Source organism: Protopterus annectens, chromosome 8.part0 (genome assembly GCF_019279795.1).
Source record: "Protopterus annectens isolate FY-2018-M chromosome 8.part0, PAN1.0, whole genome shotgun sequence".
In the NCBI taxonomy this organism is placed as follows: domain Eukaryota; kingdom Metazoa; phylum Chordata; order Ceratodontiformes; family Protopteridae; genus Protopterus; species Protopterus annectens.
The window spans coordinates 1,981,211,321-1,981,227,378 of NC_056741.1; the positions used below are offsets into that span (position 1 = coordinate 1,981,211,321).

General features: G+C 41.3%; 1 protein-coding gene across 2 annotated transcripts in view; it reads right to left on the reverse strand.

The window, feature by feature from the left end:
• CNGB1 (cyclic nucleotide gated channel subunit beta 1) overlaps positions 1–16,058 on the reverse strand; it is a 734,247-nt gene that overhangs the window by 279,216 nt on the left and 438,973 nt on the right. For both annotated transcript variants that reach the window (XM_044081527.1, XM_044081526.1), the window contains exon 11: positions 4,849–4,935. In XM_044081527.1, the coding sequence (XP_043937462.1) occupies positions 4,849–4,935 (87 nt within the window). The remainder of the gene's footprint in view (positions 1–4,848; positions 4,936–16,058) is intronic.

The following is a 16,058-nucleotide window of genomic DNA, read 5'->3' on the forward strand; positions in this document are numbered from 1 at the left end:
TGGGCCAGTAACCAAGGACCCTCAATCCTCACCACTGACACTGATGAGGGACAGCCACTAGGAACAAAAATGGATAACACAATATTTTCAGACGTAGCTCACTGCACCAAGCACAATTTCTCTTAAGAGCACACAGGGAGCACACTGCAGACCTGGGTCTGAACTATCTATCTCTCTCCAGACCCCAAACAAGGCTCCACATTGACCACTTTGGAGCTCTGTATCCCTTGTTCCAAGTAGCTGAGACACACACTTGGATATTTGATTTTCTCTCTCTTACACACACACACACACACACACACACACACACACACACACACACACACATACACACACCTGGAAAGGCTGGCACAGATTTGCCAGCTATGCCCCCTTTGCCCAGACTATAAGGTAATTACACTACCACCAATCAGCTACTCTAAGGGTATTACAAGGGTACCCAATTATACTGAGTAAAATTAATACTAATACAAATGGTAGAGTTTGACCACTGCAGCAAGCCTTTCAGGTGTGGCCACAGTGTCACTAAAATAAGCGTAAGTACTCTTAAGATGTTAAAAGTATTCTCTAAAAGACCAGCCACAATGAAAGGTATAGAAATATTTAATAATAAAAAATAAAATAGAAAACACGAGAATACTGAATGTATAACTACAATAAACACCAGAGTTTCAATCACAGGTAATATTAAAACTACCATAGATGGATAGATTCACACAGATACAGAAAAACAGTACTTAACTAATCCACTATATTTTCCTGGCTGATCTAAAGAATTACTATTCCCTGGTTATTTACTAAATCAAGCCAAGATGACATGTGCTGAGTTGCTTACTACAGCAAGGCAAGATGAGGTGTGCTGAGTTCCTTACTACAGCAAGGCAAGATGAGGCTGTGTAAGATATCTGTGAGAGATCTTTCCTGTCAGGTTTCAGAAGACAAAGTGCTGCTGTGAGAGTTTCATTATATCTCTCACTAATATCCAAAGAATCATTTCAGTGCTAATTATAGAATGACATCACATCTGGTCACCTGACTCTGATGCAATATACACTCAGAGCTTTGCTAAGATCTGTTGCAGCATCTGAAAGCTATAAAACAATTTCAAAAACTTCCACCCTTCCAGGGTAGCAATTAGTTCACCCCTAAGGACAATACAGTAAGATTTCTAGTCCTGGTTTTTCTAGACATTTTTGTCTCTGGTTGCAATCAGACCTGTAAGATAAAATCTTTATGGCCTAAACCAACCCATTTACTTTTCAACCTATTTTTCAAAATTAGGTCTGAGATTAACCACTTCCCTTCTAGAATTCTCTGTTAAAACATATACATTTAATCAGTTATACTAATACTGTCTGGCATACATGTGCATCTCTTTTCTGTCCAGTAGGACCCACTGTTTATACATTTTTAACAGAAGTAACTTTACAAATACATTTTTAACACAAGCATCTGTAAAAATCAGTGTGATAGTCAAATTACATAAAATTCTTTACAAAACTCCAGCTAGCTATGCTGGCATATGTTACACATGCACTGCCCTACTCTGCCTGGTACAGATGGCACTACCTCATGTCATCACAAAGATCATGTTTTTTAGAGATGCACCTGTATTGGCAGATCTTTTCAAAACCATGGTGTGTGGCCTATTTTTGAGTATAATTCTATTTTTTGTGTTTATACTTCAGCTGACATTGGCAGCTTGGAGTGTGTACAGCAAAGATTTCCAAGACACATTCCATGTTTTCATTATCCATTGTGTAGTGATCAACTAAAGTTTTATGCTTATATAACATGAGTTATCGTATTATCTATGGGAAGTTATATCTGGAAAATATTTATAGGTGAGGCTTATGGAACAGCTCTAGGTACAAAGATCTATTCCAATATGAGAACACACAAATGCAGAAATTACATTCATACTTCTATAACTGTATCAACTCAGAGGGACAAATACATTACACAAATGATATCCAGCCTGTGGAATAATATGCCATCTAATATAAAAAAATATTTAAAAGCAAACATAATTTCATAGCTGAGAAAAGGTACACAATTAACATCAAAGTGTTTGTGTGCCTGTGTAACCTCATTGCCTAAACATAGGGACAGAACCTACGAAATTATGAAACTTAGTCATACTGTGCTCCCCGACCATTAGTGAAAGAGGCATTTGTATTTATTGGATTTATCTGGTTATCAAAAGTAAATAAATAAAACATAGAAGTGAGGACAGTGTCTAGGCTGCTAGGAGAGCACAGACATTTGAAATGGATAAATTGTTTAGTTGAATATTTACAACCAGGATTACTCATTTAAATAAAAGGCATCCATTTACATCAGGATAGGTATAAATGTCCCCTGTAGGCTTCCAAGAGAGGAATCAGTCTGAGCCTCAAAGTGTTAATGCTAGTAGTTTTCCATCTCATCTGGAAGATTACTTTTAGCCAAGATGAGGGAGTAAAACTGACAGGCAAAAGATGTGTTTCATGCTTACTGACTTCACTGATTTTTGAGCTCACTGAACTCTGAAAGCAGTCATATAATGCATCTCATCTCTGCCTGGATTTCTCAAAATCTGTTAGTTTCACCCAGTAAGGTAAGCCATGAAGATGCAGTCCATAGTGTTTTCTATCACTGAGATGCAAACTGTACAACTGATCAAGTTATATAGACAGTCACTGCACCCAAGTCATTGCAGAAAACAGATACATCTTCTTGCTGGCCTTATTCAAGTCAAAATAATAAGGAAAAGAGACAGGAAACTAAAATTGATTAGTGAACATGGAATATTTAAAGTGCTCTTTCCCTCTGTCACAATATGAATGTCACTCGGCTACATGTTATAGGATTATGATTTGAAATATACATCAAACAAAAAGACACCTGTTCTTTGTTCCTATGAGAAATTCAAAAGGGCTTAGGAAAAGCCTTACTGTCTTAAAATGTGCAAAAAGCCCTGCATATAAGTTCTTTTGTCTCTGCTTTTGCTATCATTTAGTTGAATCCAACTCGTTATAACCTCAAGGACTTTACTAAACAAGGTGTGTTTGTCAACAACTAGTTCTTTAAGGGCTTGTGAATACATTTTCATTTCTTCAGTAATGCTAACTATCCATCTCAACTTCTGTCACTTCTGTCTTCTTTTGCCTTAGACCCTTCTCAACATCAATGTTCTCACCAATGATATGAATCTGGTCTTTGTATTATGTGGCAAGTATCTGAGTTTTAGTTTTAATATCAGTCCTTCCAGTGAAATGTATTGCAGTCCACGGAGCTCTCAAAAGTTTGTTTCCCTAACACCACAGTGCACTTTTCTGACATACATTTTACTTACAGTCCAATATTTTATAACTGGGAAAAGTATTGTTGACCATGTGACATCTATCCTTAAAACCTTATTCACATTTGACAAAGCCATACCCTCGAAGAGCAAGTATCTTTGAATTTCATGTCTGCAGTCACTGGGTTTTGGGCATAAGAAAATAAAATGTATTACTGCTATCATTTACTCCCCATCTACCTGTAAATAACTGATAGGGCTAGGTAACATAATCTTAATTTTTTTATACTGATCAGTAAACCAGCTTTTGTGCTTTCTATGTTCAGCTTAATCTATAAACACATTCCTTAGTATATAGTAAATGGGTCAGGAAAACAATACTGCAGAAAAGATATATTGACCCTAGCAAAGGCCTTTTTGCTTCTAAATTCAAAACCAATAGGGAATATTGGGCCTTACTATTCTTTTTGGTCAAGCAAAATGGGACGAAGTATGACAACTGTGGAAAAAATTCATGCAAAACACTTGTTGGGAAGTGTGTCTTCCTAAGCCTCCTACCCCTCACTATTGAAATTCCTTGCCGTAAAATATGGCGGTTATTTTTGGATATAACCTCATTCACAGAAAAACAACAGGAAAATGTATCTTACCATCTGTAGGACTCAAAACTTACAAAGGAAAATCTCAATGACTGTCATCACTAAAAAGTAATGATAGATTTATATGTATGGTCACAGGATACTTCACCATAGACTTGATCAGTGAATACATATCAGCTTCTTAAAATAAAAATCAAGGCCAACCGTGAAGAAAGGATACATATTAAAATGACTGCCAATAAGTTCACAGAAAATTTGTTACCAAAATACATCTAGGATAACAATAACAGTACATTTCATGCAACAATAACCATACAGGTTAGTATTAACTCAGTGACTACACAGGACAGTATGAAGAGAGCACATCATGTCCAAGTTTAAGTGTGAGAATGGTCAATAACTGTCTGTGCTGAATGAGTTCTTCCCTGGCTTAGGATCACTATTGTTCTAGATTCCTTTAAAGCTGGAAGTGATAGACTTGGCAAACATTTCATAAAACAATGAACAGAGAAGATGGTTAACCTCTTTTTTAGGGTTATATATAAGCTAATATGAAGGCCATACAGTCCTAATGCTTTATCTACTAGCATACAAGCACTAGGACTAGATTACCTTCATATTAGCTTATATAACACCCTATTTATTTTTGTATAGTTCTAACAAATACTGATAAAAGGTATGCTTACCATAAGCATGCACTGTCCTGTGCAGAGGGGCTACATTCTAGAAGTTAGTGTTATAAGCTGATGTATAATGACAATTATGTTATTTATATCTTTTCTGGTTTATTTATAAGAAAAATTAGTTCTATATGTTGTTATAACTATTTGACTGTAACAGTATTTTATAACTGTCTTTTCCTGTGGGAAAAATAACACATTAAAAGTAATTGAACTAGCAGAGTCAGTCAATATAAAGAGTAACTATTTATGAGAAAGAAAAGAAATGCGTGTTCTTTACACTTACCTTTAGGCATCTTGGGAAACGCAGAGCAGCATTCACCCCCAACTGGAAATACAAGAAATCCAAAGGGATAAGAGAGATCAGATCCATCTGTGGGAGAGGAAAATGTAGGTAAGATGAGCTAATAGAAGCAGCTGCACAGATTCTACCTTTTTATTTAAATTAAAAAGAAGTTATGTCTTACCATAACGTTCTATCTGTATTGTTGATCCTCGTTCAGTCATTACGCATGGGTATTGGTTCCGACCTCGGAACCGAGCTGGACATTTTCTAAGCTCATGTCAGCTTCAAACACTCGAGCTAAACTCTTACCCACAATCCCCCTCTCCCTGTTACCTCAGATTGAGTTTGCAAGTCAAAGAAGGTAGAGGCTACCTCTGGTCAAATAACCTAAGAGAAACGGATGGTAAGATCCACTAGAAACCACAGGAGGGGGAAGGAGGGAGGGTCATAATGACTGAACGAGGATCAACAATACAGATGGAATGTTATGATAAGACATCAATTCTTTATCTGATATTGTTAATCCTCGTTCATTCCTTACACATGGGACAGAGTCCCCAGCTACCTCTATTCCTGGGAGTATCTCATGGAAGGACATTCCTGAGCACCATAGAACCGAAAGATGCTCTTTCCCTGGAAGCCAAATCCAATTTGTAATGATTGATGAAGGTATGAGGCGTAGCCCAAGTTGCAGCTGCACAAATGTCATGTAAAGAAGCTCTGGCATGGAAGGCAGCAGAAGTTGCTACCGACCTTGTTGAATGAGATTTCATGGTAGTAGGCAACGAGATATTGCTTTGTGTATAAATGAAGGTCACACAGTCCTTCAACCATCTAGCTAATGTGATATTAGCAACAGCAGATCCTAATCTAGGTCCAGAAAAAGCCAAAAATAACTGGTCAGATTTATGAAAGGACGTAGTCCTGTTTAAGTAAAAATGGATTTGCCTGTGGATATCTAGGGTACGTAGGCAATACTCTAATCTGTTTGAGTGATTGGGAAAGAAAACTGGCAATTCAATGGTTTGATTAATGGACATTTCAGAGATCACTTTTGGCAGAAATGATGGATTAGTTCTCAGAGACACTCTATCTCTATGAAAAATCAAGTATGGACTCTTGATACATAAAGCTTGAAACTCAGAAATACGTCTGGCAGAAGTAATGGCGACCAAAAACAAGGTTTTCCATGACAAATGCTTGAGGTCGCAAGAAGAGGATGGTTCGAAAGGTGGCATTGTCAGAGCTTGTAGAACTAATGATAAATCCCATGGTTGAATAGGTTCTCTAAAAGGTGGCTTCAGATGATTCACACCTTTTATGAAGGTCTTGCACAATTTGTGGGACATAAGAGAGGAATCTTGGACACCCTCATGAAAATTAGAAATTGCAGCCAAATGAACTCTAATGGTAAAGGCCGATAGACCCAATTGGAAAAGGTCGGCCAGATAGTCTAGTATTATCGACACTGGTGCTGAGAAGGGATTTACTTGTTTACCTTTCAGCCAACAGGTAAATCTTTTACATTTGCTCAGATAAGTAATTCTAGTGGAAGACCTATGAGATGCAATGAGAATGTCACGTACTGGTAAAGAAAGATCATTCTGCCTGGCAATCAAGGGAATTGGAGTAGCCAAGCTGTGAGCTTCAGGCTGTTCAAGTTGGGATGAATCAGGTTCTGTGGATGTGAGATCAACTCTGGGGTTGGATGGAGAATCCATGGTCGATCTAGTAGGTCAGGCCAAAGGAAGGGGAACCAAATCTGTCGTGGCCAATATGGTGCTATGAGGATCACCTTGCTCTTCAACTGATGGGCTTTCTTCAGAAACTGGGGAATGAGGGGAAAGGGTGGGAATGTGTAAAGAAGTTGTGGACTAGACCGTCCCTGGGTGACTGTCCCGGAGGAGGAATCAGGGCGAAGTAGTTGCTGCATTTGTAGTTGGTTGGGGATGCAAAGAGGTCACAGCAAGGACGGCCCCAGCAGTGGAAGATCTTCGCCGCTATCAAGGGATTCAGGGACCACTCTTGAGGTTGAAGAATGCACCTGCTGAGTCTGTCTGCTATCACGATGGAACTCCCGGGAATGTGCGTTGCTAGAAGAAAATGGTTGGTAGCCATCGCCCAATGCCATATCCTCATGGCCTCTCGACAAAGGGGGTAAGATTTGGTTCCACCTTCTTTGTTGATGTACCAGACCACCGCCATGTTGTCTTATTGAATTGCAATTGTCCCAGACGGCAGCAGGGGACAGAATGCTTGCAACGCCAGAAGCACTGCCCTCAGCTCTAGAACATTTATATGCAGATGGGCCTCCAGTTCGGACCAAGTGCCTTGGACTGTCTGTCCCTGACATAGCCAGCCACCCCATCAGGGAGGCGTCCGTGGTCACTGTGGCCTTGGGTTGCTGGGGGGAGAAGGGGTGAGACCCTTGTTACAGATAGTGTGTCATCCACCAATTTAAATCCTGTTTGCACCTGTGGGTTACTTGAATCATGGCTGAAAGAGGAAGCTGAAAGGGATACCATTGGGTGAGCAGTAGCCATTGTAGAAGCCTCATGTAAAACCTGGCCAGGGGGACAATGGTGATGGAGGCTGCCATGTAACCCAACAGCTGTAAAACCAAGTGGGCTGTGGATTTCTCCCTTGAAAGGAATGGAATCAGTTGCTGCTTTATCCTTAAAATTCTGTGCTCTGGAATGGCAGCTCTGCAGTTCTTTGTGTCCAAGATAACCCCTATGAATTCTGTTGACTGAGATGGGGTGAGATTGGATTTTTGCCAGTTTATGGTTATGCCTAGCCTTTGTGCAGCGAGGAGAGAGTATGCCAGAGCTTCTTCCAGTAGATGTCTGGTGGGGGCAGAAATGAGCCAGTCATCTAGGTATGGAAACACCTGGAATCCTTGAAGTCGCAAGTGAGCTGTGACAACTGCCATGCACTTTGTGAACACTCTGGGGACTGTAGGGAGTCTGAAGGGCAGTACTCTGAACTGGTAGTAACTGGCTCCCACATGGAAGCACCGAAATCTTCTTGATGGCCTGTCCACTTTTATGTGGTAGTACGCATCTTGAAGATCTATTTAGCACATCCAATTGTCTTTTTCCAAAAGCGGGAGGATAGACTGTATTGTGACCATCTGGAATTATTGTACTCTCATAAACTTGTTCAATACACTGAGATCCAAAATTGGTCTCCAGTCCCTGGTTTTCTTTGGCATCAAAAATAGGCTTGAGTAGAATCCTGATCCTATCTGGTCTGGAGGGACTATTTGGATGACTCTCTTTCTTAGCAGCTTTTTTATCTCTAGTGCTGCTTCTTCCCTTTGACTGGGTGGAACATCAGGAAGGTTTTTTGAAGGGACAGGACAAAGATTGAAGGGGATATGATAACCTCTGGTTATAATCCTTTGTACCCAAGAATCGATGGTGATGGTTAGCCAGGCAGAAGGGTACAAGGAGAAATGTCCCCCAACCACCTCCAGAGGAAAGGAGTACTCTTCAGGAGTGCTGGTAGAATTGGCTAGGGAAAGAATCCCTGGAACTCTGGTTACGCGGACCCCCTCTGCCCCAAAAGGAGCGTCTTCCCTGTGAGTTTCCCCCTCTGCCTCTAGGGGAGAACTCAGCCTGTGTGTCACAGAAAGGACCCTGAGATTTCTTGAAGCAGATCTTCCCACTATTTTGGTTTCAGGAGAAAGCACGTTGAGGTGAAGAATAATGGACACCTATGGCAGAAAGGGTCTTACCGTTCTGTTCACATCTGGCCAGTGTGCTTTTAATTTTGGGTCCAAACAACGAGAAGGCCTCAGTGGGAGCGTTAAGAAAGGAAGCTTGAAAGGGTTCCGCAAAATTGCACAAGTGCATCCAGACATGTCTCAAGACTGCAGCTGAACCCGCTGCTCTAGCTGCTCCTTCTGATGCGTGAGATATCAGTCGCATAGAGTAGTTAGATACTGACTCAATGGTGGCCAGCTGAGATGCCACTTTGTCACAAACCTCATCAGACAGGGCACCAGCCAAGGTTTCAGAGATCTCAGAAATCAGATCCCTTTGAAGCCTGGTAAAGTATGCCATATAATTCAGGGACCTGATAGTAAAAGTCACTGATGCAAGGGTGCGCTTCTCTATCCTTTCCAGGGCCCGGGACTCTTTGTTAGGCGGAGGGACAGTCTGGCTTTCTTCTTCTGCCAGATCCTTTTTTGTTGCGGCTGCCACCACCAAAGCATCCACAGGAAAACCTTTTGACCAATGGGGATCCGTAGCAGGAGGGGACAAAATCTTATGTGGCCTCCGGGGAATAGCTTTGACGGTGTCAGAAGCCTTCCAAGCATGCTGCACGATAAGCCGGACAAGTTCATTGGCAGCTGGAGTAACCCAGGAGGTAGGGAGCCAGGTGCAAAAGGCCTGCAGGAACACAGATTCCTCAGAGGTTGGATTAGAGGACTGCTAGTCATCTCTCTGTTTCAGGATTTTGAGGATAACACCAAAGGTTACCTCAGAGGGTGACCAAGGGGATCCTTCCCCCACATCAAAATCTGTGTCTTCAGTGAGGGACTCCTCTGTGGAGTCCATGTGCTTCCTTTTACACAAACTTTTCTGGTGGACTTCCTCAGCAGGAGAAGCTGGGGAAGACAGCGGAAAAGGAGTTTCCTGTGGGAGTATGTCCTGAGGCCCTTGAACCCAGTGTCTGCTCGGTGCAACTTGTGAAACCAGTGTACCAGAGGAGGGCAGAGGGATAGACAATCCATTATCGCCAGCAGCAGCGAAAGCCTTCTCCATCAGTTGGAAGGCTGGTCCACCTGAAGAGGAGTGAATGTCTAGGACAGGGGTCACTCCTCCCCCAAGTTGCTCAGCCTGCCGACCCGGAGTCCCTGGATGGCTGTGGAGCAGCAAACTATTCGTATCACAACTGACATCCTGGGTTGTAGCAAAACTTTCCTGCCAAGAAGGCAACTGTGGTTCCTTAGTGAGATCCATAAAGGGAACCGCAGAAGGGGAAGAGTGTGCTATATCCATGGACTTCAAAAGAAATGAAGGAGGAGAATAAGAAGGGGTCTTTGGAAATGGGTGATCACCTCTCAAGGAAGGATAGTTCCTGGGGGTGGGATACCTCTGGCCAAGAGCACCTGATCCACAAGATGCAACACATCATGTTTGGAAAGGCTTCTAGTGGACCTCACGGAGACTGAGGGAGAAACAGGCCTTCCACAGAAGAGGCAAACTCGGTGCCCATCTCACCAGTCCGCACTGAGAACAATGGTGCCGAGAGAGAGACTGGACTATGGGTGTCTGCACCGGAGAAGTCATTGGTGCCGAGGTCATGGTCTGCACTGACACAGGGATCGGTGCTGAAGTGGCTGTCGATACCAAAGCTGGAACTGACAAAACTGGAGTCAACAATAAAGGCGTCGGTTCCGAGTAAGATGTCGGAGCTGACGTGGACAAAGTTTGCGCCGACTGAATGGTTGGTGCCGATACAGTGGTAATAGTCTGAACCGAGGAGCCTTTCTGTGCCGATATAGTGAAGGCTGCAGGAGAAGATGGAGCCGAGATCACTAATGGAGCCAAAGGCCTCGGTGCCGAAGGTCTAGGCACCGAAAGCACTGGGGGCTGACCGGGTGAGCTCTGGAGCCGAAACTTTAGCCTTTTTAGGTTTTGGTTGGTGGGAGTCCCCAGCCGGGGATGAAGGCAAAGATTTAGCCTTGGTAGGAACATCCAAGCTTTTCTTATGGGCTCTAGGAGGGGTTGAGGCCTCCCACCCAGAAATAGCCTCTAAAAAGGGAGATTTAAGAAGTCCCTTCAGCAACAGCTTGTTTTTCCTTTCCAACAAAGTTCTATTTGAAAATTTTTCATAGATAGTACAGGGCAGGTCAACAGATAAGTGGGATGTCCCCAAACAATAAACGCACAAAGAGTGTGCATCAGAAGTAGGTAGTTTGTGTCTACAATCAGAACACTATTTAAACCCTGGACTACCTTTCTTATCTGCCATGATAGCAAAATTAGATAGTAGAAAAGGTTACCAGCAATGGTACAAAAGAATACCCGAAGGTATGAAAAAAGGAAATATTACCAACGATGGTAAGGGGAGAATACCTTGTGGTTAAAAAGGTAGAGAAAAGAGAAGAAAAACCTCAAGAAAATATGGTCGCTAGATGCAATAGGGTAAGAGACAACGAAATAGAAACTTTTCTGACAGAAAAGTAATATAAATGACTATTAAATAACAAATAACTGTACTTAGCTCAAGAGAAGCAGCTTCACATGAGCGAATGGCAACGCGGCAAATGAAATCTGGGGTAACAGGGAGAGGGGGATTGTGGGTAAGAGTTTAGCTCGAGAGTTTGAAGCTGACTCGAGCTTGGAAAATGGCCGGCTCGGTTCCGAGGTTGGAACCAATACCCATGTGTAAGGAATGAAAGAGGATTAACAATATCAGATCTATAAATACACCATATATTTAACTGTTCTTGCAGCAGGAACATCCTTTTAGTACTTGACTTCAATAAGTGGAACATTTTTATTCAAAGACATTTTAGGACCACCCAGCAGCCCTGAACCACTATGAATACATATATGTATCCCTTCCACCTTTTCTCCATTTTGAAAAGACTTAAGGGCCAGATTCCAAAAGAATTGCTCTCAGTATAAGTTTTCCCTGACTCTGAATGACATGCTCTCAGAGTAAGTGACTTACTTCTGTGTAATGCCTATCTGTAAATGGGCTTACTACAGGGACCAGATTCTAAATTACCTGCTCTCAGCCAGCTCTTAGTGTAAGTGGTCACGTAACACTGACAGCAATTCTTTGGAATCAGGGCCTAAAGCTCAGCATTTGTTAAAGTGACCAGTATCCATTTTCACTTTTTTCACATTTGCATTACTTCAGTCATAGATTCCCCTTAAAATTTGTAATCTGTAGAAGTCAAATTACAGTATCAAATTGCATATGCTCTGTCTGCTTGGCTTGTGATTAGAGCATGACACAAAATACTGTCATTAGTGATAGGAGATAAATTGGGCGGCCGTGGTGGTGCAGCGGTTAGCGTTGCCACCTCATAGCAAGAGGTTCTCTGGTTCAATCCTCGGATGGGGTGCCTTCTGTGTGGAGTCTGCATGTCCTCCCTGTGGTCGCGTGGGTTTCCTCCGGGTGCTCCGGTTTCCTCCCACATCCCAAAGACATGCTGTAGGTGGATTGGACACTCTAAATTGACCCTAGGTGTGTGTGTGTGCATGTGTGTGCCTTCTGTGGAAGGTTGGGTGCCGGGCTGGCAACTCGACACTGTAAAACTCCACTGCAAATCATGAGCAGACAGGTGATCCGCTGTGGTGACCCCTAACCGGGAAAAAGCCAAAAGAAGAAGAAGAAGAAGAAGAAGAAGTGATAGGAGATAAATTAACTTTTCTAAAGGAGAAAGACGCCCTTGGGGATTTTCTCTGATATGTGTCCTTGATAAATGTTTTCTTCTCTTCTCTTCTCTTCTCTTCTCATTATTACCTTTGCAAATACCTGTACTGATTTTCTTTTACTTGTAATGTGTGTATCTGTTCTTCATTCTCTTAGCTGTATGACATGTTCAAACAATATTATCTGGATACTTGATCTTGTAGCCTCGCATGTATTAATGTATATTTCTTTTAATTTGCTGTTACTGACTCATTTACTGAAACTGAGCCTCACCTTGTCAGGTGTAATGGTAAATAAAATATAGTGTTATGCATTTCAGAAAAACATATCTGGGATAGAGGAAAGGCCCAATCTGACATAAATGATGTTCTCACTCCTCGATTGTGAAGATCACAGAAAACATTATTCTTTTCTCAGGTAAGGTGGCTTCTTATCATTTCTCAGCTTGAGCTACTTTAAAGCTGAAAGGAATCAGTATGTTTAAATCCACTTCTGCTCCCCTTCTGTCATTTACTAGGCCATGCATTTGTGAGGCATAGGTGTGTCTTCTGCCATCAGAGAAGCTCACTCAGGCTCAATCTCTGCCAGACCAGCTCAGAGAATTAAAAACAGACACACAGGGCCCCACCTCTATGGATTGCAGAAATCCAGCTGATCTGTAGAACATTTATAGGCTCATTGGTACTTACAAGACATGTGATCCAAGAGATCACTGAGAAACCTAGCTTCCCGGTTACCTCAGAGCATTGTATGGTTATTTGACTTACTCAGCATCATACAAGTAAGCAAATGGAGACTGATGGAATCAAACCCTGGATTGTAAGAAATAGCTTATTAACATCTCACAACTTTAATCCTCTTCACAAACTGCCAAACATACCTCTCAACCTCTTATCACAAGAATCAGGGACAAAGCCAAAAACAGTGGGAGGCAAAGGGCCAAAAATAAGAACAGGTTTTAAAAATGTTCTTATAAACTTAGCAAGATGCTAAAGTAATAGGTTTTGCATTAGAAAGCATTTTTTTGAAGCAAATGAAGTCTGAAATTCAAATGCCTGTCATTATTTAGAGGTACTAAATGATTTGTTAAAAAAAAAAAAAGGCAACGTTTATGAGGTAGCAACCAAGAATATGAGGCAAAAATCTTGGCATTCTGCAAAATTCTGGACAATTGAGTGGTATACAGCCAGACTAGTCAATCTTACTTTAACTAATGGATACTGGACATCTAGAATATAGCATAGGATCATAGGAAGTTACTAGGTTATTGGCTCTGAGGCCCTTACAAGCCTAGCCAAGAATTTAGCCCATATTCCAACAAGTCAGCACCCTATGCCACTGCCCAGGAGTAACACAGGTGGAATCCCAGGGGTGTATTTTCTGTTCCTCATCCAGTTATCTAGGTTGCACTTAAAAAGGTTTATGTGGAGAGGAAGTCTATTCCACAAAAGGGGGAGTCTCTGTGACACAAATCTGTCCTGCCAACAAGTCCTATTGATGTCACAGACCAGGTTGAGTTCTCTCATGATGCGGGTTACTCGAGTAGAGCTTGACTTGCGGATATGCAGCAGTCCCATCAGGGCAGGGTCTGAGATTGCATTTCCTTCTTTTCTGTTTTTATGCTATCCATCAGAAATGGGTTATACCACACTCCAGATACCCAACATTTCAGCCCTAAGCTACTTAGTAGTGATAAAAAATAGTTCATATGAAATATTCAATTCTTATGATTTCTTTCAGTTACTTACAGTGGATATAAAAAGTGCATGCACCCCTGTAAATTAGGTTTTTGTGATATAAAAAAAAACATTATTTGGGGTTAATCAGAGTCTCTTTAATTGATGGCAGGTGTGTACCCAAGAAGACTGAATACTGTAATTAAATCAAAAGGTGCTTCAACAAAGTATTTATTTTTTATCTTTTTTACCCTAACAGATTTGTTTGTTTTTCAATTGAATTGTACAGGTTATAGGTCACATTAAAGGTGGGAAAAGTTTTGAAATGATTTATTGTGTTCTCATTTTTTATATCACAAAAACCTGGCATTTTAACAGGAGTGTGTACAATTTTTATATCCACTGTATTTGTTTAAATTAGAATGATCACTTATTGACAGATCTGAGATCACAATGTCAGTCAGAAGAACACAAAAACCTGCTGCACTTTTATTTACTGCATACATCTATAAAACATACCAGGAAATGTTTTTTTCAATGATGGGTATTTTTATCACTTAATTCTTTTCAGGATTTACCTATTCAGTTGCAGAGACCTGTAACATTTATAGCAACCCTCCAATAACTGTCTCAGCTACCACATAAGTACAGGTCCTTCCTTCTACTGCCTGTCTGGAGCTGTAACTAGTGCAGGTTGTTTTCTCAGGCAATGTCCCATTCTATTCTTCATTTAAATGCAGACTAGTGGCTATTTCACCTGTCCCCTCACTGCCTGCTATTATGTAGTCCCAACATGACTATAAATTACCTATGATGCTCAGACGATTTCTCACACATTCTCTGAGATTATTCACCATTGATCAAGTCTCCCTAATAGTACCAACATTCTTCCTGGGAAGATACCCTTGCTGCCCCTCAAACATTGTTGTAATCCCAACAGCTGGTAACAGTTATACTGATACAAGGTACCCCAGCTACCCCATAGTGCAGCGTTCCATTGCTGGGCACTTCTCTAATGCAAGGGGATTCCTGATGCTGGTCCCTGGAGCAATTAAAGTTTCACTGGTCCTCCCTCAGTTCTGGTCCCTTAACAGGAATTGGTCTAACACTCCAAACTCATTTTTAGATCCTTGAGAGTAGAAGATCCGTAGAAATGACAAGAGGACAGGAAATGATGATCTAGGTTTCTTTCTTCCTTACTTGACAGTAACAAAAAAAAACAAAAAAAAAACAAGAGGTACAAGTCATACTTCAGACGTTAATCCTCCTCCTCTGCGACTTATGAGCCATAAGAAAAATGAACAGCATATAGTCCGGCCTCGCCACATATGGATAATAAGTCTGGATCTTTAATGTTCTCACAGGAGGACCCATATTTTAGTGAGATTATATGTTGCCTGCTGGTAAAAAGAATCTGGACACAGCATCCTCTTTTCACATCCAAGAGAAGCTGACAGAAACTTGATGGGCATCTGACCAGACCCATCGAATAGTATCCACTGTAGTTGACACTTTTTTTGGCCTTATGAAAGCAAACTGGATACACTCAAACATTATAACTGACAGAATAATTTGACCTTCAATTTGTTTCTCTTAATTCATAGATTTATATGTAGGTACTAGGCATGCAATTGAGGAAACCATTAAGGAGCCTAGCCCAAGTTCCTAACTGTTTCAAAGTCTGTCTAGTTACTTGACTTATACAAGGTTACACAGTAGGCAAATGAAGGCTGAGACAGAATCAAACCCTGTAGCACAGGAAGTAGCTCATTAACAGGTCAGAGCCTTAGTCCTCTGCACTAACTACCAAACATAAAGCATGCAGTTGTAAGGGGATTTGAACCTTCAACCCTCTGCACTTACATTCAACCAATCCCTTAATGTACAAGCTGAGTCATGGAATTCATAGCCGAGACATCCTAGAGCACATATCTAATTCCTAGCAGTTGTCATGAAGAAGAACTTAATGTTTTAATTTCTTGTTTTGGTTTATCACCTAGAAAAGAAGTATGGAGTTCAAGACCACTTTTATCCTTCATGCTGTCCATGGGGGCATTATCTCTCCCTCATAAGCTATCTTAAATGCAAACATTTTGGAAAGGCAGCTGAAAAATTGGATCAGTTAACTAAAGA